Source organism: Tetrao urogallus, assembly GCF_951394365.1.
Source record: "Tetrao urogallus genome assembly, chromosome: 1".
NCBI lineage: Eukaryota > Metazoa > Chordata > Aves > Galliformes > Phasianidae > Tetrao > Tetrao urogallus.
In genome coordinates, this window is record NC_136813.1 from 58,180,257 (window position 1) to 58,207,190 (window position 26,934).

A 26,934-nucleotide genomic window follows, 5' to 3' on the forward strand; every position below is an offset into this window, starting at 1 on the left:
AAAAAATAATAATGACAAATTCATCAGTTGCAGTAGTTCCAGTTATCAAGTCTGACATACAGTACAAAGCGTTAAAAACACTTACATGGAAGGCAGGAAAAAAATTGGTCAAGTGTCAGTTAACTCTTGGAAAGCTTAAAGTGTGCTTTAGTCGGTGCAAAAAGAGGAATGTGTCCATTTCTGGAGTCTGAGCGCCTGGTTCCTGCTGCTGAGTTATCCCTGAGAAAGCACCTTCTCTCTGCACGTCTCTCGGAGTTTGTCAATTGTTGCCATGGACAGACTGCCAGGTTCTGTGAATATTTTCTAGGGGCAAAAATGAGAAAATCCTGTTAAAATGGAGCCTTTAGCCAACGTGCAGGAACTCTCACAAAGCCCCCTGTGAGATGTGCAAGATCTTTCCTTTGCTGGTAGCCATGATATGAAATTGCTTACTGCTGTTTGGCCTCCTCAAAACAGGGAAGAATCTTTATCTACTCCTTTGTAAAGATATGCTGGAGCACTCGCTCTGAGCTGCTGCTTTACAATTTATGCAAAAACAATGGTACAAAGGCTAGTTTGAGTGTAAGCCTCCAGTTAACCTTCTTTTAGAAGGTATTTGTAGCACTGGATGCTATGCATAGTCACAGACAGAGTCCTGAGTTGGAAGGGATCCACACAGATCATCCGGTCCAACTCCTGGCTCCACAAAGAACCACTCCAAAGTTAAAACACCTCTCTGGACTCAGAATATATGAAGCTATCCTGGGTAATTCATTTTTCACATACAACAGTCTGTTGCCAACAGAAAAATGCAGTGTTACTCCCATACTGTGCTACCTTTGTCCTGTTCTTAGTAGGCTTTTGGGGGTAGCGCATACATGGACGCAAGGATTTGAGACAATTTAAATGCTATCAAAAACTTCTATAATTGCTCTTGTTATAGCTTGTGGCTTTTAGGATCTCAAGAATAATACATTTTTCACTGCTTGATTTAAAACCTCTGACTGAACAGAATGTGAGGCAAGCTGCAAGTTTATGGGCTTAAGTCTACAGCTGAGATGTGTGGGCTCTCTTCTCTGTACTTATACTGACAGCTCTGAAGATGAGGTTATAAACGTGCCAGTTCTGAACAGCATCTGATAACAAAGTCTGCGTAGCTTTAAATTGAAAACGATGAGCTTGTTCAAGAGGGAGACGTAAAATACCCACTGTCATCACCACCTCCTGTACTACTGTCTGTACTTCTGCAAGGAACGAAACCAAAGCACGTGCTTCAGTGGCACACAGGAACCTGAGCTATGCTGGTTATCTGCCTGCCACGAAAGCCCGCTCCTGACATTCACCACTTCAACAGGAAAAGAAAAAAATGTCCTTCAGGGACAGGTGTTTGCATTGGCCTCTGAGCTGGTATTCTCATGACGATTAACATTTAACAAACCTCTTATTCTAGACTCTTTATGGAAGGGAAAGTCCTTCAACCATCTGCCTTTTAAATTAAGCTACCCCTGTGATTTACCTTTCCACTCAACTCTCTAATTAGAAGACTCATAAGCACTCATAGTTAAATTTAGTTTCCTTATCTATAAGTGAAAATGAAACCTACCACAGCCTTGCTAGAGCTGTGCATGGAGCTCTGAAAGGGGCACCGAACTTCAGGGGGCAAAAAGCCACCTCCTGCTTTGTGCTCAATGCACTGCAGTAACAGCAGTGGCAGAGCTCACTGAGTGGGTGGTGGCAGACCTGCTCCTGGTGTCCTTACATTTCAGTCTTCTGAGTTCAGCTCTGAATCTTCTATACGCACCTGGCATTCATTCTATTCATAACTTACAAGAATAGTTCTTAGTCTGCAGGTTGCCATAAGGCTCTGGTAATTAAGGCTTTCAGACTGGAGGTTAAGAGCTGGGTGCTGCCTTTTTGTTCTGACAGTGCTTTAGATCCTTCTACTACAAAGATTTATCCATGCACATTTAGAGTTCACTTGTGTCTGTCCTACACCCATCTCCTGCAATTCACCTGAGGAAAACCACAGGAACGGGCAATCCACAGTTCACCAAAATTCTGTTCTTGTCAAGATCCCTTCTTACCTCAGCTAGTAAGAAGGATGGGAGAGTATGAACCTTTTTGAATGCAAGAAACATCTCTAAGTCAGTCCCATTCATACCTAACTAAAGGTTGTGGAGAATTTACCTGCATGAAAGTGTGACACTCCGTTACAAACGTTCCTTTGGTGATCTGCTTAAATTTGTCACAAATGTCAGGGAAATTCGTGGCTTCCAAAATAAAAGCTTGATGTTGCTTAATTAATGTTAAGGCCACGCGGAAGATGATCTTTGACCCTTCGTAGAACAAGCAATCCCATATTCGGAGCACAGTCTGCAGGAAAGGGGAGAATCCAGATTACAGCTTGTAGGTAATTACTGCTAACGTGCTACAAAGGAAACCACATTGAGATGAATGGAACGTCAGGAATTACCTCTACTGGAAGGATGTCAATGAACAAGCAGATGAACCAGCGTGACACCACAAGGGTCCACATGACTCCGTGTCTTTCCATCAGCTCGGCCACAGCTGGAACTTTCATCTTCACCAGCTCCCCCAGGACTTCCTGGTCGGTTTTCAGGCCCAGCATTGCAGGACTGTAATAATCTTGGAGAGAAGCAGCCATTGTTCAGTAGGCAGTAGAAATTATTTTCCACAGAACTGAAGAGAATGCCCACATACAGCTGAACGTACAAAGGCACATCCAACCCATGTGTCCCAAGTTCCAGTAAATTAAACCACAGAGTGAAGATGCCTGCACTGTAGTCATACAGCTCTGCTCTTAGCCAAGGATCATCTCTGTACACAAAACAACATGCATGCCTACCAAATCGTCTCCTATTAAGTTTATCAGAGCTCAGGTGGCCCAGCGGAGGACAAGAGTCGCATGGATGCCCAAGGAACCCACATGCTGAAGTGTCCACCAATACAATGAAGGCTTGAACGGGCAGCTTTTACCTCACGAAGCAAACCTGGAAGGTGCCCTCGTGCTGTGCTGGCTGCCTCAGTACGAGCCAGGAGAACTAAGCGGTACTGCACCATCCCAGCTGCAGAACATGCACTGCGCTTCTCATGGCACAAAGCAGCATTACACTCAACCCTCAGGAACTGGAACTCCGCTGTCTGTCTGCGACCCTTACTTTCTTTGTTCTCACTGAGGAGTGACGAGCAAATTCTGTCCACGAACAGGAGCCACTGCCACAGGATGCACTGCTTCACCCGCCTGCCTCTGACATGCTCCACAAAGCAACGAGGAAGTACACTGAAAACAAACACAGAGCTACACCCTGAGCTCACAGCCAACACCAGAACTCTCTGCACACACGTTAGTGCTGTGTGCATTTGTGAACTGGAGCACAGGAAGAGTAATGTTGACTCGTGAAGTAAACTTTGCTTAAAATGCTGCTTTCATGCAAGAAAAAGGAAAGGAATCCAACTCAAGACAAAAGAACAAGCCTGCTGCTCTTTGCTCCCCGTCTTGCTCCACTCATGCATCTGCAAACTGTTTATTTTTGGTGTTCCTGAGACAGGAGCACAAACTTCTTCACATCGTCACCAGTGAGTGTCCTTGGGAGGAACAAGGACCCTGTGCCATCACCTGATACCCCAAAATCAACAGCAGCCGCTATTTTTAATCAGTGCAGCAGAGCAAATGCCAGCATCGCAGTGAGAATGCAACCAGACACCACACTGTGCTCCAGGAGCTGCCCAGCAAAAAGCTCACAGCCAGAGACCATGTGTCCATCGCTCCTTGAATGAGCAGAGCTACGAGCAGCTGAGAAGCCTCAGCATAAACTCCAGTTGTGTTCAGGTTTCTTAGATGGAGGCCAGGCAGCTGGGCTGCATGCAGCGCTCAGCTGGGATACTGCTGCCAGATCACAGCAGGGAGAAGTCACGTACAAGGGGCAGCATCCACAATGGCTTTCTATGCATGCACTTACTGTATATTAATTAGAGCTACCAGGGATATTAATATCGTTCTCTATATCATGGTATGTGTATTTGTGCCTCTGAAATGTCCCCTCAGCAAAGCTCTGCAGTTCTGGCTCTCCTCCCCCATCGCTAACGCCGCTCTGTGTGCCTCCTTGTCCTGATCTTCTGTAGCTGGCTGCTCTGCCCAGTCTCTCCCAGGCCAAAATGCACTTGTTTATAAACAAGCCTACACAGAGCCTTTCTGCACAAGGATGCTGTGCAGCAAATGATTTCCACTCACCTGCCACCCAGACACCCCAGCTTTATATCCTTTTGCGTTGTGCCACAAACAATTTGAAATGTCTCAGTCTGCATTACCCAGACACAATTAGCATATTCATTAGCATCCCCTCTCTGGGGAGCACTGCACAGTTTATGACCTGGAACGGACCTAAGCCAGCATCTGCTCCCAATCTGCCACTCACTAATGAAAAATAAATAAGTAACCAGCAAGCATAGGTCAACAGTGTCACCCATTGATCTGGGCTGCTTTGCAGGAGTGTCCTCAGATGAGAGGTGATCTCCTGAGAAAACACAGTGTCAGATCACTTCCTTTTATTTCTGCACTGAAAGATGGAAGTGATTTAGGCAATCACATGCTACATTACTTTTCACGTACCAGAAGGCAACAAACAAAATACTCTACTAGAAATTATTCCTCTAATTTATTGTTCGTTACTAAATTCCAGAAACTCATCTGGATGAAAACCAACTTTCCCAATATGAATCGCAGAATATCCTGAGTTGGAAGGGATCCTTAAGGATGATCGAGTCATAGAATGGCTTAAGGCTGGAGGGGACCTCAAAGACCATCCAGTTCAGGCTTCCCATTTCCAAGCTCTTTGGGCAAGCCGCCCATAGGCTTCCCTTGCTTTCCCCACATCTTCTTCACCTGCTCTGCATCCCTGGAACAGCACACAGCGAGCGGCACCTCTCCGCATCCCGCTCCACATACGGCTGCCTGCCAGCGTCCCCCAGCAGTAATGAGATTTGCAGGAAATAAGGATTTGTGAGGACTGCACGTCCTTGTGAGGTGTTACAGCTAGATTAAGCGGTTCCAAAAATAAAAGTTTAAGATGCAATACTCTGCTAGCCTTGAATTACCTCCCCGAGTCAGAGCTGCAGAAGTTATAAAAGAATCCTTCGAGTCTGTCGTGCATATGTCAGGTTAAATATAAACACTCCTTCTGCAAGAAGCAGCCTAGGAATTATTCTTAGTATTGCAGAAATACCCAAGGCACGACCTGAGCCCTGCTGCACGTCTTCCAGCATTTCTAACTATTATTTCAAGAGCCTACATAACTCAGCCTGGGACTAACCGAGTGATTTGTATTTATAAGTGTATTTATAATTGTCATGGGAGACAAAGAGGAAAAAGATCGACCCCTACCATTTTAGAAGACGAAGTTCTTTGCAAAGTGACCTCTGCAGTACAATAATCTGCAGCTCCTCAGTCTGCCCACTGATCCCATCAGCAGGTAAAAGAGCGGAAGAATTGCAGTGTGCTGTGCAGCCACCACACCTACCCATCTAAAGCTGCACTCTCCTTTGTAAAGTTTTCTCTCTCCACACAGAACCAAAACTGGTTCATTTTCACACCATTCTGCAGCACTCTTACATGGCTCCTTGTTGCAAGAGCAGTGGGTTTGTAGCCAGACTTCCCTCAAGGCCTGAGCAGATAAGCAGAACAGGCTTTGGGCAAGAGCAGGCTGCCAACTGCAACTGGCTGGCTTCACAAAGAGGATTCACTTCTACATTTCCAATTGCAACAGAATCAAATTCTATTGCAAGCTTTCGTGGAAAAAGAAAAACCAAACCTTTCCAGCATTCTTTCACTGTTTGCTCCCTATTGGCGACGCTCAGCCTGCTTTGGCCAGAAAGGCAGGGCAGCGTTCTGCTCTTCTGTTACCACCATGGGATAATTCAAAAAGGTGAGACAGGTCTTGTAAGAACCTGTTTTGTGAGACTCTGAGTAAAAAAGCTGAACAACACATGTTTGGGAGGAAATCAGAAAATCACAACAGGAAAAGGAGGAAAACCATGAGTACTGCCAACTCTTTTTGCACTATCGGGTCGAAGTGACCCCCTGCAGATGTCCTGGCCACAGTGATATCCTGCAGATACGTGCTTTAGTGGCAAGTTGAACTCTTACACTCATGTCATTTTAAAAACAAGATCCCCAACCTCCATGGGAAGATGAGCAAAACCCCCAAATAGGCTCAAGCCATCATTTTTAATTCATTGGGTCAAAGCAAACAAGAACTTCTGTTCTGGAGTTCTGAACTGCAGCAGCAGCAGCCATCCGCTCACCACTGAGGATCAGCTCCAAAACAAACACAAATATAAGCAAGTCCAATTCATTTTAGATGGCTACCACCTTAAAATAGGGAGAATACAGGCACTCTATAGATGCTTACTGGCTGTGATACTGGCGTTACGCAACAATTTTAGATTATGCTGCTCTGAGATATTATTTAACACCTTTTCAGCAAGCACAAACAGGCGGTGTTTTATTTTTCCTGCATAACCCCATTTGTTCATATTCTTCTCTTGCCTCTAATCCCAAATTTGGGAAATGGATGCTAGGGTATAGAAAGAACTGTCTGGTTTCTTTGCTTTTCAGGCAGCACAACGGGATACTGAGCAGATGTGGCAGCTAGCGTTTAGAAACAGAAGAGAGATGCTCTTAAAAATAAAGACTGCAGAAAGAAAAGCAAAGATGATATTGTTCTTGACTTTACAGTGAACAAAAATGAAATACGAAGGAGCAAAGACTCTGTATGCAAGCTCAGAGAAACAAAGCAAAGTTGGCAGCATGTTAGAAAGCACAAACACAGTTCAGCCATTCCAGTTACAAGGAATGAAACAGGCTGGGTTTGCCTTTAATAGTAACTCACTGTTGTATGTTTGATGCAGCTGTGCATCATTAGAAACCAATCTAGATTAAAGACGTAGCTATCAAAGCACACTGCACGCAGCAGAACAAAATGCTGTTGGTCAGTTTTCCTCTCTGACACAGGGTTCGGATTTTGGGTGGTCTTATGTGGAGCCAGGAGCTGCACTCGATGATCCTTGTGGGTCCCTTCTAACTCGGGATGTTCTGTAATCGTGATTCTATGAAATTTCTTCCATTGGAGAGGAACTCATGACCAAACACAGTAGATTACCATGACTGCTTGCTCTACCCGTAGCGGAAGCAAACACTTACAGCTCTATCATGAGTCTTACAGGACTGGCAAACGCTGCTGAACAAGGACTCTGGATTTCTGGTTAATTCCTATATGGGATTAGGAAGAGGAACTACTTTATCAGTTCCCTGCACTGACAAGATTATTCTTTACCTCTCAGCATAAAACACACACTTGTATTATCTTGCACTTAAAAATAACCTCACAGCATTCAATTTTCTTCAGCTCCTTATAACAATGCTAAAAATCACAGCGGGAACTCCCTACTAAATCACTTAAAAGACCTGGACAGATGCAGGAGGCTTAACTAGAAAGCTGAGCAGACACACACGGTTCTGGCCTGATACTTGGAAAGGAATCCACACGTCCAACCCTTCAGCTTGAAGAGAAAGGGAACAAAATCCACAGTTCTCTTACTTCAAGTCCTCTTCTGATGGAGCCCAGGATCCCATTTGCTTTCCGAGCTGCAAGAGCACACTGCTGACTCATGTTAAGTTTTTTCATCCATCAGGACCCCAGGTCCTTCTCTGCAGGGCTGCTCTCAAGGACACTCCTCCCAATCTGTATGGATGCCTGGGATTCCTCCAGTCCAAGTGCAGAACTCTGCACTCTGCTGTGTTGAACCTCATCAGGTTCACCCAGGCCCACCTTTCAAGCCTGTTGAGGTCTCTCTGAATGGCATCCCTTCCTTCTACAGTGTCAACTGCACCACTCAGCTTGGTGTTGTCAGCAAACTTGCTGAGGGTGCGCTTGATTCCATCATCAATGTCATTGATAAAGATGTTAAAGAGCACCGCTCCCAAGACAGACCCCTGGGGAGACGCCGCTCTTTACTGGCCTCCACCTGGACATAGAGCCACTGATGACCACCCTCTGTCTGCGGCCTCTCAACCAGTTTCTTATCCATCGAGTGGTCCACCCATCAAATCCACATCCCTCCAGTTTGGAGATAAGGATGTGATGGGGGACCATGTCAAAAGCCTTGATCAAGTCCAGGTAATTGACACAGGTCGCCTTCCCTTTGTCCACCAATGCCGTCACTCCACCAATCTTGAAGCAAACTATAAAAGGCACAAGTGAAAGAAGAAGCACATCCCTCTGCTAGCCACAAACTGAGAAGTAGGTAAAGCATTCAAATCTTCTGAACATAAAACATATGAAATAACCACGCATCTCTCAAAAAAAGATGCCACTTCTATACATTCAGGTGGACAAAAGCCACTATGGGCACTGCTCACAATTTCCTTCATATCATTCCTTTACTTCCAAAGCACATATCCTTCCACAAACACATTATGTTATTACTGATGCTGTAGGATACATCATACTGTGTTTTGATATAACGTCCAAGCTTGCTGTAGCCAACCAACTTCAAAACAAAACAAAAGCACTCCAATATCTTAAGTTACAAACAAATCCACAATAAGCAGGTTTTAGCTCAGGAAAAGCCCAAGTAATCCTTGGATACATTCACTACTGGAGGAGAGAGTATGTCACTTCACTCTGTGACATTAACCCAACCTACATCAGAAACCTGCAGCTAGGTTTGATATTCGCATTTAATGCAGAAAGTTGACTTGAAGGCACACAAAAGAAAGGGTTATCAGCTCTACTTACAGAAATGGAGCTCTGTAAGGAACTTCTGTTTGTGGTTTTTATCCAAGGAATAAAAAGCGACTTTGACTACTTCACAGAGAAAATACCCCATAGATCTCTATGGGCTTTTCAACATAGTAAAACGAAGTCTTAAAAGAAGCATGAGCTGCAACCATTTGGATGTGGTGCTCAGGGACGTGATTTTGCAGAGGGTTGTTAGTTAGAGTAGTATGGTTAGGTTGCAGTTAGATTCAATGATATTTAAGGTCTTTTCCAACCCCAGTAATTCTATGATTCTATGATTTAAGCTCTGCTCCCACAGGGTAAATACAGCCATGCTGAGGAATACAATGTTCTTCAGCATTTTTAAATATGTTGGGTCCTTTTGTTGCGCACAGCCAAAGTTTAGCATGTTCCCACACAAAAGCAAGACTGAGAACATGAATACTTGGTCACACACAAGAGACCTGCGGCTTAGGCAAAACTGCAGCATTCCTACCCAGCCACCTAAAGCACACATACTCAACAATGAGCTTGCTCTTTTACTGATGAGTCTTGCAATTTGCAAGGGATGTTTCAAGGAAATATTATTCCAAAGTATAAGTATACTTATCATTTGAATGAAGAATAGCCCCAGTTCCTTGTTTCCTGCTGTCTCCCATCTCCCTCTTGCCTAGCAGTTCAGATTCGTAAGTAATAAACATTTCAGGCTTATCAAGGTTTCTAAATATACGCACACGATGACCCCAACATTCCACTTTCAGCTTATCAGGACACGGCATGCTTAACTTCTAGATAAGTACAACTGACCTCTAACGTTCAGAGATGAATCCTTTCATTGTGCAGCTGACTAGCAGCAGAGTATGTCCAAGTCTCACATTTTCAAACTCCTGACTACTCAGCCTCTCTCCTTGGGGCAGATGTGATGTTGTACCTCAGAGCTGCACGTGAGTATCGCTTCATGCATGATCAGAGGAATACTGTGTGGGTTTGTGAGGACTTTGCCAGCACGCAGCCCTGCAGCTGGGTGCTACCTGTAGAGCATGATGAGGAAGCAGCCGAGAAGCAATGCTATAAAAAGGATTACTTATCAAAAATGACTTTGCAAACATGACGTCATGCACATTATGCACAGCTTTGCAAGCTCTCCACACATGCTTGCAGTGCTCAAACACTCCCTCTGAAAGGACATGTTTTTCATTATGTGACAGTCTCCTCCTAAGCTGCAAATTCAGCTCAGCGTTACTCCACTCAGGTCCCACAGTGCCTTTTACCTGCACAGCTGACTAAATTCTCCATATGGAACCAAGTTCCACTTCCCCCTGGAGAAGCAGGTCTTCAAAGACATGGCTGTCTTGCCAGCTCTGCATTCTGAAGTTCCAAAGCAATCCCTCTGGGTATTCATTCAGTCACCAAAAGGAAACAAATGCACGCTTACTTGCAACTAAAAGAAAAACAAGCAGTCTACATAGAAATACTTTATAGGTAGTAGTGCATTCTGTATTCCTTCAGTGGCTCCTTCCTTAAAACCTGAAGCCTGTATGACAGGACTTCTAAGAAGGTCATAACATTGATCAGAAGAAAGATGAGGATATGCAAAAGCTGGATGAGCAATTACGGTTCTGTTACTCAGTTGAAATACTCTCGTCTCTTGCATTATGCAACAATACCTGCAAGCCTGTGATTGATACAACTGCAAACCAGAAACGTGTCAGATATCACTTATCCAAACACACAGATGTTTGCCTTAACCAGCAGTGGCTAAGCTGCACACCAGAGCAGTATCTTGCACTGCACTTTTTGTCCTTGCAGATAATGCCCGTTAATGCGGTCTGCCAGTCTGGTGGTCATCATTCAAAACTCTGTTCTTACTTGACATTACTTATAAACAACCAGGCATCATAACAGTTAAACAAACCAACCATTTTAAAAAGCACCAGGCTGAAGGAAGGTCTCTAGACTGACCCCTGAGGAGTACTTGCAGGCTAAACCTAAATGAAGAACTTAATTATTAACAGTGTTGGGGAAAGAGAAAAAGGTGGTGTTTGTTAATGTGCCCTGACATGAGATTGCCTCATGTCAGGGCACACAAAAAAATGTGTTCTACATATATTAAGTCCTGATACCTGCATATGATATATGTATAGCAGAGTGAATAACCGCCATATTTTTCCCCTGTTAAATTCCCAATTTATTCACAAATACATAAAACATGACTACTATGCTCCTTAGATTACATACCAAGGTACCACATTTGAAAATTACTTCCTACCTGCTGCTCTCTAAAGTAATCCAGCCTCCCCAGTATTTCCCCAACTGAACAAAAAAGTGTGCCAGCAAGCACAGTTGTAATGAACAGAAGTTGCAGACACTTGAACTCTCGATTTGAACTGAATTCTTACTGGTTCCTGCGGGCTCCAGCATCTTCTGACTGAACCTGGGAATAAAAAGATCTTGGAAACCACCTACAACTTCAGTTAAACAATTCAATTCTCCCATACTATGGGGTGGAGATGTATTTCTAATCCTTCCAAAGCCCTTGCTGAGCAGCTGGCAGACACAACAGGCTGTGGGACTGCCTTCAGCAGAAGAATGACTCTCTCTGGCTTCATTCAGCTGTATCGGCTGATGTGTGGCACACAACCAGCTCCAGTCCTGCTAAACTTTTGCTGAGTCAGAAGGTTTTTGAGGGGTATAATAAGGTAATTCAGCCATAAAACCTTTACTTAAATTGCCCCATTGCCAAACTGTCCCCTTCTGCCAGGGCAGAGGAGCTGCACTTCCATCACACCCTATGGCACATGCGTCCCCCTCATCCTAAAGACCAGTAACAAGCAGGGAGGTGAGCCCTGGTTTCAGGAACATGATCTGTGGCTGGTTGGCTTCACCTGCTGGCCAAAAATCCTGCCAGTAGCCAGATACCAGTGTGGATGTTGAGTGCAATTAAATGTGTGTGGGCAGGGGCAAGGAAGCATTCATTTTAACACTGCAGAGGGCAGAGAAGGGATTTCCAAATTGTCCTAAATATCCACCAATTTAATCAGCAGTGACAGGACGTAAGCAGAAATGAGGACATGATTTGGAGGTATATCTCTTGCAGTGAAAGGGGAAAGCATAGACTGTAATTGAATTGACCCACAGAAGAGAAACGAAACTAAGGGAAAAGATTGGCTCATCAACCTCTTGGCATCCAACAAAACTGACTCTTCCCTCTAAAAACCTGGAGAATGTACAGTATTTCTCTTCTTCCCCAACAAGTAATTATATGGCTTTAAACTGAAAGGCACTGTACTCAGCACTACTAACACAAGGGAGGTGCTCACCTGAGCAAGTTTCCTCATGGACATAGTCTGCCTCTCTCTCTCTCATACATACATAACATTTCACTGAAATTATGCAGCTGTCTTACTCACCACGCTATGAATTTTATCAGATGTTTTTACTATACAAAAGCTTCACTCTGCTAACTTGGGCTCTTGCTGAGTCAGCCGAGGTGGAAGAAGCATCTCAAGCTCACTCAAAGGTGACTGTGAAGAAGAGAAGGCCTGCCCAGCATAACCATTCTGAGCAGATATCCCTTTCCCAACTGGAAGTTGAGAGCCTCTGCACTGAATGTCTAGAGAAGAGGAGGCTCAAGGAGACCTTATTGCTCTCCTGAAGGGTTGTGGTGAAGTTGGAATCACCCTCTTCTCCCATGTAACTAGTGATAGGACTACAGGGAATGCTCTCAAGTTGTGCCAGGGGAGGGACTTATCCCCCCCAGGGACATCAATGGCATTCAGGCAGTGACAGGTCACATGGCACAGGGCAGCTTTCAGTCCCCTACTTGTTGGCACAGCTTACAGTTCTCAAGGCTGAGCCAAAACAAGACAGTTGATTTCTTCAGGCTATTCTTACAGCTTGAAAGTAAACTTTGGGGCTGTAAAATCTCAAATATTTGCAAACTGATTCACAAGTCAAAGTGCTCCTCACCTGTCTCTAATCCAGCAATTTGCAAATGAAGTCCAACCATTCCGTCTATGTTTAAAAAAAAACTCAGCTCCTATATGATGTATTCAGTGTAAAAGTTATTTTCTTACACTTGGTCAAATAATTTTAAAAACTCTCACAGCTTTCTTCCCCAGAGTCTTTCTCTTCTGTTCAGAAGGCAGCAAAAATGAAAAAAAAAAAAAAAAAAGATACATTAAAAAAAAAATCTTAAACCAAACCAGAGAAACATGGTATCAGTTTTGATGCCTCTGACCAGCATTTAGATGACATTGTCCTACTGTACTCAGCCTCCAACCACCTGGGAAAAACATCAGTTCAAAAGCAAAACTGGGCCAACAGCGAATTTCAAAGCTTCCTTATAGAAAAACAAGTTTCTCAACATGGCTTTACACTGAGGGTGTAGCTGCAGTCATTCCCATGCAATGCTCGTGGGAATTCCTGACAAAGCCATTCTTCCTCTAGAACTAAATTCCTAGAATGTATGTTCCCAAATATATTTTCTAAGAGTATAACACGTAACTGTGTCCGATGTCTGCTCGTGGTTATAAGCTAGTCCACACACATGGTGAGATTCAGCTTATATACAAGGCAAAATTCAGCAAGTAAGCTCCTGCTGCAAAGCCAGGCAAGCAGGCAAGAGAATGTAGGGAGCTGCTGAGCTGACCAGTCGTAAACGCCATGTGTACCTTACGGTGTGCTGTACTGCCCTCAAGGCTCTACTGACCAGCCTGGCTAGATCCTGTAATTGTTTATAAGAGCTGTGATAAGAAAGTCACATGCGCACACAGACAGGGCGACATTTGTTTGCCTTGCTGTGCAATACTGCTGCATGGACAGTGCCCAAGGCACGCCTGCTCAGAGGTCTCCTGTCTGGCAGAAACCCACACTACCTTGCAGCTACTTCTGAAGAAAGGTCACGCTGCCTCCTGCCAAATCACTGGGAATCACTGCTGCAGACTGAGCACTCGAGCTGTGTGCATCACCCATCTTCGTGCTCTGCAATCACTGCTTCTTCTGTGCCTCAGCTCATATTCCTGCAAACAAATCCCAGACACTATCCAAGCCCTGTTCTCCAACATCACACTGGCATAGGAAGACACCTACCAAACAGGTATAGCAGGGAGTGAGAAATAACAAAACCAAGGCTGAAGTCTGACTGCAAAGCACGCAAGTTTGGCCTCTGTGTTGTCCTTGCCTTGTTTCCAGGTCCCTAAAATGTCTTCAGTCCACATCAGCCAATTTAACATCTAAAATCTTGAAAAATGGACTAAAAAGCAAAGATCAAAGAAAAGCCAGGCTTTGGTATACAAAGATAACTGTGTAAGCTCTTAGCATACCAGGCAATATTCTTCCAATAAGGGCATCTAGCAACCAAAAGGACTCCTCTTCATTCTTTGTAATAAGAATCAGATATCCAGCTATGAAATTCATGCCCTGAAAGAAAGAGAAGAATTTTAAGATGCAGGCATTTACCTTAAGACTTTCTATGTAATTTCTTTTGATTATGGACTAACTTACTGCCATTCTACACAGTTGGAACATTAGGTGAAGTTCAGTAATAAAAGGCACTGGTTGAATAAGCTGTTAAATCTCCATGGTGATGGCTACCAAGAATTACTTTAAAAAGCTCAGAGAGAGAAAACTGAAAGAAAAAACTTAGTAGTATATGATTTATTTCCAATTTTCCCTTAAAAAATAATAATCCCAAAGCCCTGTCCCAGTGTAGTCAATGAGTGCTCTGGCCAGAACCAAAACATGGCTGGTGTGGATGTGCAACACACCTGCAGGTGGACCATGAATCTGCAGTAGAACGTTTGAGCCAAAGAATCATGAGTAAAAAGTTGAAACTCCAGTAGCTTTAATGAGCTGTTGCTCATATTCACCATAACACTGCTATAGAAATATCACTAATCTACTTTCTTTCTATTCCTCAGCTTTCAGTTGTCTCAAGTATGCCTGTTCTACTGCAAACAAGACAATACTTACAACAATACAGAAAGCAAACTAGCGCAACAATTTACAAAAGATGTCCCTGGGGTGCAAGCTCCCCTGGAAGTCTTCCTAGGCTAGCAGAAAATTACATTATCTTTAAATATTTACAGGCTATGAAAGCCAGTGCTGGTTACATTGTCTTCTTCAGTTTCACCCCTTTATTTGTCTTTCTCCCTGCTGTCTCCCATTCTAAGCTCAGCTTCTGCAGCATTGCCAGTGGCTACAGGCAGCAGCGCTGTCACGGCTCTGAGGAGGATGACAGCCACCAAGAAGCCAGAAGCCTGTATGGAAACCAAGATCTCATTTCTTCAATTCACCTGCCCCACTGCAGCACTCCCAGAACATGGAAATATTAGGACACTGCACCTTACCCAATGGCTCATTTTCAAGCTTTGAGTCACAGCAGCTCAGACAGACCTTGCACGGCCTTACACGGTGCTTGGCCTCCTAGCCAGGACATCAACTATTTGTTTCTAGGCTGATAGCTTAGTAATTGCATCCATCTATGGTGACACGAGACTGCTTGGCATTTAGCACTGCACACACAGAAAACTTCTCTGAAGCGTAAATTCGCAGGGCTCTGAACTTCACTGGTTGTACCAGGGCAAGCAGTGCCATGCTGCTGTCTCAGCAAATACCAGAAATGTAGTAGCACTATGAAAATGCTCCCCCCCAGAGAATCTGAGAGGGCAAAAATTGCAGAGTTCTACTTATTTATGTCATGCCTCAGAAAGCAGTTGCTAGCATTTGGTTTAAGTTCTGTTTGCAAAGCAGACTCTTCACAGTTCTATATCTTCTGTTGTTCCCATAACATTAAACATTTTAATAAATATGCAATACCGAGAGCAATAACATTGAAAAATCATGCAATTTTTTAATTGCCATGTTTCAAACAATCTCTGTGTACAGCTGGTTAGCATACATGAGGGTTAGGGTTGCATTTGTGTCTTCAGTGCAGAAGGGGAAGAGAACAGAGGACTTTATGAAGTGAACTTCAAACAAATTTTCTTCCCACTTGCCACCTATACTAGGAGGAGGCACCAAAAAAAAAAAATAGTTATCACATACCTGACAATACCCTACTGCTTTATTGTGATGTCCATAGGCCACTAACACGTTGTAGAGTGTGTGCTGCAAGCAGGGATCAGCCGTTTTACGGAATTTCACATTATCTGGAAATGTTCTGTTCATGTCTAGACAGAAGGGGAAAAAAGACCAAAGTTAAGAGCTGCTCCTTCCTTTGCCTTCCAGAGAAACTTTTGCAGCTTTCCAGAAGTACAATCAAAACCTCATTAAACCGTGGTTTTGGCGGATGAATTTTAACAGGAGCAGCTTTACCCCCATTTTGGCTAAAAGGCCATCTGCATTTGCAGATAATCTATTCCTAGAAAGACTGATCTTATTAGTGCACAGAAATCAATTCCAGGAGCACTACAGGAATTCTGCAGAATGGGTTCTCTCATGGTGTGACTGCAAAGGCTAAATGAGAGCAAACCACTCAGGTCAATAAAAAAAACAATGTTATTGAGCCAAACAGCACAAAATGAGCTGCAGCTCTAGGAAAGCATATTCCATAACAAACCAAATCAGCTGACTTATCACCCAGGGGGCTTCCACCAAACATTCCCAAACTATTAAAAAAAAATAAACAAATAGAAGACCTATTCTTGCAACTGATCACTTTCACTTGAAATCACAATTTCTTTGTAATTTGGTTTGGTTTTGATTGTTTGGGGTTTTTTTTATGATTTTTTTTTCCTCTAGGAGGTGACCATTAGACAGTCTGTTCCTTCCTTTGTGCAAGAACACTGAGAAGGAGACTACACGCATCCCACATGCTTAGCTCAATGCCGGACCAAGGACTGTGCAATTATTGGCATTTCAAAACTCTGCTTTCTTCCAGATCAAACACAAATCTTTACAAAGGACCAAAAAAAGGCACGCAGGTTTGAGCCAGTCACCCCAACACTCTTTGGTGCTTGGAAAGAAAAAGGCGGAGTTAAGTTTTTAGCCAGCTTCACCCTGTAGAGGGGTGAGCAAAGATCACCCAGTCCACTCACACATCTGATCTGTAGAAGCACAAGTTGGGGAGAAAAATTCTATTTAAAAGCAACGTTGCTTTGAAGATTTTCAAAATCTGAGACATTAATAAACTAACAGTTATGTTGGTTATATGTAACAACAACATAACAGTGACAGTCAGCAAAAAAAAAAAAAAAAGTTCAGTGTGAACATTACTGCACAGATGTTTGTGTTCTATGAGTTATCAGATCTTATCAGCTGTTTCTGTATAAAGGACAAAGTCTATCACAGCCTTGACACGAGCTGGAGCTGCACGCAACTAAAAGCAGGAGTCCCTCAAAATCTTGTTTAGTCTCATGGAAATCGAAAGCATTAAGAAATCATCACACAAATCACCATTTTTTTTTTTTCCTTTTAAAGTCAATAAATCATTTACAGAAATGGGAAGGTTAGAAAATATTTCACCTCCCATGTGACCTGCAAGAAAAGCAAAAGGAAAAAGATAATTTTAAAAGGACTTGAGCAGCGGCCAGGCAGTTATAGGATAACTATGTTTGTTTCCTCTTGGTAGGAAGAGCAGCATTGTATTTGCATAATCAGAATAATTTGTTGTTTATTCAAGTATATGCTGGACTTAACAGAAAAGATGAAAGCTGACATTCCAGCTGTGGCTCTTCTCAACAGCTGTGCAGAGTAAGGATGAAAAAGGAGTAGGAAAAGTCCAAAGAGAACAGAGGCTGACCAAACTGAAGTCATCTTCAATTTCACAACCTGGGGAAGGTCTGTAGACAATCAGTTCCTATTTGCTTTCTGATCCCAGAGCATGTTTTCTTTGTAAGTAGAGCATGAATTGCACAAACTCCATTCCCTCTCATCTCATACAGGCCAAGGGGACTGTGAGTTTCTCACCAATACAGCTCCTCTTCACTCTTGAAATGCAAGAGTACAAATGTGGCTGCTAGCTGTGTGTGTAATGAGAGGACTTGCACACACTATGGGCTTACCTGCAATTCAACGGCCTGGTCTAGAAGTGGAATATTTTCCAATGGCACCCACAGCAAGCAAACATTAACTTACAGCCAGACCTCTCTGTAATCAGCACATAGCCTTTGTATCAGGAGGACAGCCACGTTTTATCATACCAACATCACTTGTCCTACAAGATTTACTATAATAGGGCATGAACAACAAAGCTCAGTAGGAATGCATTCCCTTCTAAATATGTACTAACGCTGAACTATGAAAATTTCCATCAGAACTTCGAGACAGGCATTATTTAAGCTCTTAAACTGAAGATGTCTTCTCTCTCTTGTACTTCTCCTGTTCCAACAGCAAGTGTCATACAGCAAAAGCAGCAATAAAGCTCATCAATTAGGAATCAGCAAGTTGAAGAGGGGAAATAGTCAAAAGACAGTTTAATTGCTATCAGTAATCAGATTTTTCTTCAAAACTAGACCATTTCTCTGTACAGCTCTGCATCCGTGCCATACTGGGGGCCCCAGGCCTGGACGCAGTACTCCAGATGAGGCTTTACAAGGGCAGAGCAGAAGGAAACAAGCATCTCCCTCTCCCTGATGCCACCCTTCTTTTAATGCAGCCCAGGACACCACTGGCCTTCTGGGCAGCAAGAGCACACTGCTGGCTCATGTCCAGCTTTTCATCTATCATGACTCCAAAGTCTTTGTCAGCAGGGCTGCTCTCTAGGAGTTCGTCTCCCAGTCCTTATCTGTAACTAGGAACAGCCCAACCCAAGTGCAACACCCTGCACTTGGCCTTATTGAACCTCATTAGGTTCTCATGAGCCTGCTTTTCAAGCTTGTCCAGGTCCCTCTGGCAACTTAATTGATGGCAACTTAATTACATCCCACTGAAGACATTTCCAGACTGCAAGTAAATTCCAAATGTAAACGAAAATTGTTTTGAGCTTCTGGGCACATAAAAGGAACAGGAAACACTGGCTTTTACACACTTTACAAAGAATTTGAAGGAAAGTCCACGGTTGGCTGTGCCCTCTCATCCTCCTCCTGAAATAAGAGGAAAATATGGCTGCTCTTCCCTTGTTTCTAAACCTCAGCATTGAGCTGTCCTATTACATTACAGCTAGACTGCAGGACTGCCTGAAAATTTAGGGAACAGCAAACATGAGAAGCGAATGACAAAACAACTCCACACCTTAATTTAGTTTTCTCTTACAATGAACCACTCTGAGGGGAAACCAATGTAGGCAAAACGTACTGAATGTCAGGCAACAATTTACATTGAAATAGTCCCCAACTAAAGCCCACAATAATAAAATTTATACAGTCAAGATGATTACTGAGTTAAACATAAATTTTCCATTCACTTTTAATACTTCTCTACTTTAGCCCTCATACATTCACACTGCTGTTTCATCTCTAAAGGAAAATTATCACTCTGAAGTACCAAGTTCTTTTCCCCCCCCCCCCCTCTTCAAATAAAGCCCTCCACCCCATTTTTCCTATATCCCATTCCCTCACTTGTGCAGCAGCCAGGCAGTTAAAAGATAACTGAGAAAAGAAATTGCTTCATCTCTCTCTTGCAGCAAATACTCTTGACTGAATACATCTTGCTCCTTCTCCTGGTCCTTACCAAGGCTGGCTATAGAAACTCAATGCTGTAGTTTCCTCTGTATTCACGAAATTAGAGTTCTGCTGTTTCCAGCTCTGAGCAGGATATAAACCAGAAGATTTCTGGCTACTCTTTGCTTAGGCAGAACATGAAAGATTATGTTCCAAAATGCCTTACTAATGTGTGCAGCCCCAAAAGCTCGTGGTGCTGCTGTTGAGGGGAACATGGCATAAAACAAGAAGAGCTTCAATGCTTATCTAACTCCAGATAAAAATCAGTAAAGCCTCAACTTTAACAACCTGGCTTTTTCAAGATGGAAAAAGGCAACAGCAACCTCTTCTGCCATTTTCATGAAATATCCTCATCACTGTGCTTGCTGCTCTTCCAGGTCCTTTGGGGAAGGAAGTAACAAAGGCAGGTGTCACAGTAACTCATCATTCACCTAGGAGATGACATAATACTTTCTAGTTTGTTCGCTGTTCCTTCCCAAATAATTTCTAATCTTCCTTACTGTTTTTGACCACACGATAATCCTGGCAAGAACTGTACTGTTAAAGAGCTTATGGCTAATCTAATTTACATGTTAGTTCACCACTACTACCAAAACCTAAGTTTTCCATCACATACTTGATCTCCTACGTTTGAAGGGCACAGCACAGCAGACAGACAAAGGTTCTGTTATCAGGACAATGACCTGTTTTGATTGCTTCAACCAGCTTGTCATTTTTCTCTCCTTCAAGCAGTGTCTGGTAGTATCCAGGGTTTTGCTCCATGTTGGTTTGAGCCCCACTCACGATCATCCAGATCAATGCACGGTGTTCGTTGGGAATGCCTTTCCTGATGTATCTCTTCACTGCAAAACAAAACGATTTTTTTTAGTTTATTTATTTTTAAAATATTTCCACTTATACTTTTCTTTTGGAATGACCAAAAGAGTTTCTAAGTCAAAGGAAAGCTCTTGACTACAGATTATTATGCTTTCAAACCTACACTACCAATTAGGACAAACGTTTTCTTCTCAGCTACACAGTATGTCTTAGACTCACTTCTAAGTTGTTGCCACTTAGACTCCCCACACTGATCTTCACTCCCAGCCCTCTGTCTCCCATAAGGACTTTGAATCTTTTCCAGTTTTCTGGATGGAGATATAAACAGCAATCTTTGTCCTTCTTCATTCAGGAAAGCCCATCTTTGATCTCTCCCTAACATCTTCCAGTATGATACCACTGGTTGCTTGCTTATGCTCTAGCACAAACGGCTATGTTAACATAACACTGGGATTTCAGCTTAGTACCTAAGTGCTGAAACCACAGCAGACAAAGATACACATGAAATGGGATGCTAGTGTCTAAGCTTTAGAAGTGATAAAAATGTGAGTGCGCAGCAGGTTTTTCTTCCCAGAATAATGGGGAAGTCTTTTCAAATCTAAAATAGCTGTTATCACCTGCATCGCACCATTCTTTTTGTTTGTTTGTTTGTTAATTCAAGATGATGATTCAGTATGAACATCCAGGATGCAAGATTGCAGGAAGAAGCATCAGGCTATTAGCAGCCAAAGCAACTTCCTCCTGGGAGTGGAATGACAGACATTAACACAGAGGCAATGCTGGTAATTAATTCATAATCCTAAACCCTAATGATCCAAAAAAGATAGCCAAGCACTTGAGATTTTCTAGCTTTTTCCAGGGAGAAGAAACTGACAAAAGCATCAGATATTTCTTACTAACAGAATGGGACTTGAATGACAATGAGGAATTCTTTGTTGTTCCACACAATAGCATCACCTAGCCTCCTTACATCCAGTCACACAGATCTGTAACTCAAGATAAACAGTATCTGAATTAAAGGCAACTGGCCTTAAAAACAGCACAGTGAAAGAAGAGTTTACAAGAACTCAACCAGTGACTTTCTATATGCATTCACCTTATTTTAGCCCATTATCTTCCAGAACTCCAAACTGCTTTCTCAGTGTCAGTGGAGAGATCCATGCATCTTTAATGGGCATTCCAGACACTTAAAATCTGGTACCTTCAGAGAAATGTTCCTGCCCTTCACATTTGGAAGAAACACTCGACCTTCAAGCTGCAGTTTTTGTTTAGTGATCCCATGAGTGTTTATAGCACAGGTAATAGTCTCTCCTGTTCCAGCTATAATGTAACTAGCTACAGCCTTCTACTAGATAGACTGGAAATAATTCTTAAGTTTCCATGTTTAATAATCCCCACTTCATCTTTTTTACAACATTTTGATCTCTGATGCTCAATAAATCCTATAGACAGGCACAGCAAATGCAGGAATGCATCTGAGGAACCCCCATCTTAGTGAAATGTCCAGATGAGCCTGCAAATGCTCCTAAGAAGCTCAGTGACTGAGCAAATTACTGGGTTATCATGCTGTAACACATAAATTTAGACGGTACTTTAACAGCTATCAATTCTGAAGGGAGAGCCAGCATCCACATCCAACAACACCACACGTTAAATTCAGAGTCGTGGGGATGAGCCTTTGACCTTGGCACAAGGGGAAAGCAGCCCTGCAGCTCTGCATACACTCATTATCCCTCAGTGTCATCATCCACATGACAATAGGTGGCCAGAGGCTCAGCCAGGCAGTTGCCTATCCCAGCTTCCCCAGCTTGTGAAGGGTGGAAAAGCCCACCAGGAAAACGATAATTCTTGACCTTTTTGTCACAAAATAAAGTTGTATTTACCTTTTTTTTTTTTTTTTTTTTTAACTTCCCCTTTACACTGCTTTGCTCTGCACCACAGACAGACTGAGCCTGCAAATCCTCCAAGCATAGCTGATGAGCACATTACTGGGCTATCTTACTGCAATACAAATTCAGATAGTATATTTTTCTGGAACAGCTAGCCATTCTAGAAGCAGAGCCAGCATCCACCTCCAAAAGCATTGCACATTAATTCATAGAAGTGGGCATGAGTCTTTGACCTTGGCACAAGGAGAAAGCATAGCAGGATGCTCTTCAAAAAGGCCCAGGAGAACTCAAAATGAGATGGGTTCACAGATAAGTCTTCTGGGCCTCAGTGGGAAAGTGGCAAATCAAATTATGCAGGAAAATACCAGCTAAAAACAAAAATTATCCTGCTGATAATATTCCAAAAGTGTAAAAAGCATCTGCATGTTACAGTTACGATTCAATGCTGAGGAAATTAACTCAGACCCTAGAGAAAGATTCCGCAGCAGAGCTGAAAACAACTTACCAAGAAGGAATTGAAAGTTTTGCTTTATGAACACACTGCAAAAGAAACAAAACAGATCTGTGCTGTAAGCATTCAAGTTGCTGTCAAACATACAAACTGACTTTCTAAGATGCTCCTTACTTCCTCCAAGCCCTGCACAGGAACAGAAGTGCTCCTGTTACAATCACGGTTTTGTACCATCTCTTTCACTTTTTGCTGTGTTTTACCAACCTCCGAGACCAGAAAGGCACCTTTTGCTACTGGCCAGTTTTGTCCAATGCACTCATAAGAGAACAGACAGTTCTCTTGCACAGCATACTTTTGGCCAGAGTTACGCTCCTTTGGGTGATTAGGTTTGATAGTTTGTCTGTCTTTTGGTCCTAGAAAGATAGAAGTCAAATGGATGGAAGCAATAATTAATTGGACCTCAGCAATGAAGGAGATCGAAATAGTTGTTAAGGGACCAAATAACACCTAGAAATGTGCATGTGTATAAAAGTCATGTAGCTAGCTAGGGCAGAAAGCGAAACGAAATGCCACCAAACAATATGAAGGAAGAGACTGGAGAATGAGCAAAGGGAGCTATCAGCCTAAATACCCGTGGCCCGCCCTGCCAGAAGGCTGTAATCCAGAGCAACAGGATACACTCCTTAATTATCCTTGTTAAAACGAAGTCTAATTACTTTTATTTACAGTAGAAGCACATACATACCACACAGGGCATGACAGCAGCACGTGAACACACCACATTTCCAAACTGGAAAACTAGCACAAGTCATCACTTCTTCCTGTTCACTCAAGTCACCCTGCTCAGAGGAATTCTAAGCTTCTCTGCATGTAAAGAGAAATGGGTGTGGAGCTGCAGAGCTGCCTCACTCATGGCTAGCCATAGCAGGTTGCCTTTTAAAACAGCCCCAGGAAAACTCCAAGTGAGAATATGAGTTTGCAGATACATCTGTTGGGTTTGTGGGGGAGAAAGCACTCTTCAGGTACCTGGAGTACTGCATCCAGGCCTGGGGCCCCCAGTACAGGAAGGATGTGAAGCTCTTAGAGTGGGTCCAGAGAATGGCCACTAAGATGGTCAGAGAGCTGGAGCACCTCTCCTATGAGGAAAGGTTGAGGGAACTGGGCTTGTTTAGCCTGGAAAAAAGAAGGCTCCAGGGAGACCTTATTGTAGCCTCCCAATATGTGAAGGAAGCATATAAACAGGAGGCGGAATGGCTTCCAAGGGTGGACAGTGATAGAATAAGGGGGAATGGTTTTAAATTGAGATAGGGGAGGTTTAGGTTAGTTATTAGGAGGAAGTTTTTCACACAGAGGGTGTTGAAGCCTTAGAGCAGGTTGCCCAAGGAGGCTGTGGATGCCCCATCCCTGGAGGCATTCAAGGCCAGGCTGGATGTGGCTCTGGGCAGCCTGGTCTGGTGGTTGGTGACCCTGCACATAGCAGGGGGTTGAAACCAGATGATCATTGTGGTCCTTTTCAATCCAGGCCACTCTATGATTCCTGCTTATGGCTGACTTCTGCAGCAAGGAAGTTGATCAGAATCAGCTCCTGAGCAGAGCCTTAGAGCAAGGACCCTCATTCTGGAGGATGAAATTCAACAAGAGTACAGAGACCTCCTGCTCTCTGGGTTCCCACAGGGTCCTCCTCCAGGTCAGGGTGCACACCAAAGCCACTACTTACATGATTCTCTGTGCATCTGCCACAGACCTTAATACCAGTATCAGAGGGGAAGTATTTAAATCAGTAATGGTACAAGTTAATCTGCTGCTTTTCTCCCTCAAGGTATCAGCTGAAGATAACAAGGGAGGTCTTTTTTAACAGCTTTACATTTACACTCAGACCACATTTCCCCAACACTGCTTATTCCAGTTGTTCTCCTTATAGTTATGCACAGTTGACAAACTGAAGTATCTTTTGCTAAAATTAATATTATCAAAGATGACACACCAGCACAAAGGGGCTTGCTACCATCAAGGCTGCCTGCACTCTCTCAGGGGATTTAATACATCCCATTTCTCACATACTGCTGCAGACCTTTAAAAAAATACAATACTGTTACTGAAGACTGACACAACATTAATGATCATTAATGGTTATTAGTGGAGAGGCAGCATGGCTATTGTTATTGAAGTCTAATGGACAAGCTAAGAGAATTAGTCAAAGTTTCAGCTCTAAAACAATGCCAAAGGCATTCACAGTGCTATGTCACAGGAGTGTGACAAGGCTGGAACAGGCTATGTGAGAAGAGAGAGATGTGACCAACTCACAGATATTACTGAAGGTTGCATCTGTCACAGTTCACACATTTTAAGAAAATAAGGAAACAGTTTTTCCACAATCTACACCAACTCAGAATACTGCATAGTTACCATTATATAAAATGTAACGCTTTAAGTAAAAGCTTCTTTATATTTGCAAGAAAAATAAGAGAGCAGTAGTTACTTCCAGGTAACTGGGCACTGGAACAGGCTGCCCAGGGCAGCGGGCACAGCCCCGAGCTGTTGGAGTTCAAGGAGCATTTGGACAGCACTCTCAGACACAGGGTTTGAATGTTGGGTAGTCTTGTGCGGAACCAGAAGCTGGATTCAGTGATCCTTGTGGGTTCCTTCCTACTTGGGACATTCTGTGACTCGATGATTTAGCAACTATAGCTTAAACCTACATTTTCTGGTGATCCTCAGCCTCAAGACTGACATCGCTCCATACACTGTTCCACTTAAGATGTCTAACTTGTTATCACTTCATTATTGGTGCCAAGGGAAGAAGAAAAAAGAAAAAAAACAACCCCCAGATTAGCACTCAGACTGTACCTGAGGCAGAGCTTTGAACATTCAACTGTATTTGTCCTAATTCCTTCACTCTGTGAAGCATTTAGCTCCAGTTCTCTGTACACATCCTTTGAGCAGCAAGGTAAATGTTGTTTTACAAAAGGAAGAATTTGAAAGCTGTCAGCAATTGCTCTCCTGGCAGAGCCCTCACACCCTCATCCTGGGGCTGGCAGACTCTGCAGCACTGCACATCTTTTCAAAGCATGCCATGCAACAAACAGCTGCACAACAGCATCTGGAAGTTCCCGTGGCTGTAATCTCTGGGTTACAGATGTAGTAAGATATTATAACGTTTGCCAAAGAAGGATTAATCCTTTGTAAGCTTTAAATCAAACCAATGATCTCCCTAACAGCAGCGTATTCGCTTAGGTATCATTACTGTTTATAATAAGAAAATAGAATACAACATTCAAAAGCCCAAACCAATGCAATTTATACAGGTTCCACCATAATGCATTTTTACCAACAAGTAACCACACCTTTTAAACCCTTCTGTATGCTGTTTTTCCCCTTCAGGAGCTTGGACCATTTTATTGCTCTTCTGGTGAGCACCACGAGGTATCTGGAAAAGAACGCTTCGTAGGACGCGTAATCAAAGTCATCTGGCCTCTCAAACCCATACGGATCAACCCTGCAAAATAAAGCACTCTTGCACAACCGTTCCTACATACCTGCAGTTGGGGAAAATTAATGAACAAATAAAAAGCTACAATGCTTCAGATAGCTTCCAGCTGCTATTTCCAAAAGCAGCCAAAAAATCTCACAACCCAACAAAACCCTGCTGTACACACGTTGTTAAACGCCTTTGATATGCAATGTGGAATGTAAGTAAGCGAAGTGAAACACGCACTGCTCAGCCAGTTTTACAGATTTCACTGCTTCTAGGAGTTCTTAGAGCAAAGGATCCGTTCTGTGCAAAACTGACCCAGATGACTGCACAGAACCTTATCTCGGGTGCTAATGGAGTCTCAGAGCCACCCCAACCCGGCCGAGTTTCAGCCGGACGCACTGCGGGAAGGCAGGTCGGTGGCACTTTCCCTCCCACGCCGCTTCACACCTGCTGGTGCTCACACAACGACGGAATTTGTCCCCGCGGTGGCACCTGCGCAGCGCTAGGTACACGCGAGCACACGGGCATGCAGCGGAGTGAAACGCTGCACCAGCGGCCCTCGATCTCCCGCGGGGTAGAGGGGAAGCCCAAAGCAGGGGACGGCTATGGCACCTCCTCCTTCCAACCCGCACCTGCCCCGGCTGCCAGCCCGCCTCACACCTGCGCTGCGGGCGGGGGGGCCATGCGGCTCCCTCTGGCCCTGGTCGCGATGCCAGCGGGGAAAGGGCTATTTTAAGTCCGATAAAGTCCCCGCCGGGACCGGGCGCCGCCGCTCCGGCACCCGGCTCGCCTCCTCCCTCGGATGGGCAAAAAGTTGTCCAAACGGCGTTCCCCAGGGCCGCCGAGCCCCTCGCCCTACCTGTACGCCCACTCCCGGCCGTCCTCCAGCCCGGCCATCGGCCGTTAGCGCTCGGCCCCCTCCGGC

General features: G+C 43.7%; 1 protein-coding gene across 1 annotated transcript; it reads right to left on the reverse strand.

Annotated features, from left to right (window-relative positions):
* Positions 1 to 213: 213 nt before the first annotated feature.
* On the reverse strand, positions 214 to 26,906 carry GRTP1 (growth hormone regulated TBC protein 1; the record flags this gene model as incomplete). The annotated part of the gene is made up of 8 exons (XM_079542955.1): positions 214 to 303; positions 2,167 to 2,352; positions 2,453 to 2,625; positions 14,102 to 14,198; positions 15,825 to 15,949; positions 20,062 to 20,220; positions 25,879 to 26,030; positions 26,869 to 26,906. The coding sequence occupies 8 exons, from the start codon at positions 26,904 to 26,906 to the stop codon at positions 214 to 216; spliced, it is 1,020 nt and encodes a 339-aa protein (XP_079399081.1).
* Positions 26,907 to 26,934: the final 28 nt, after the last annotated feature.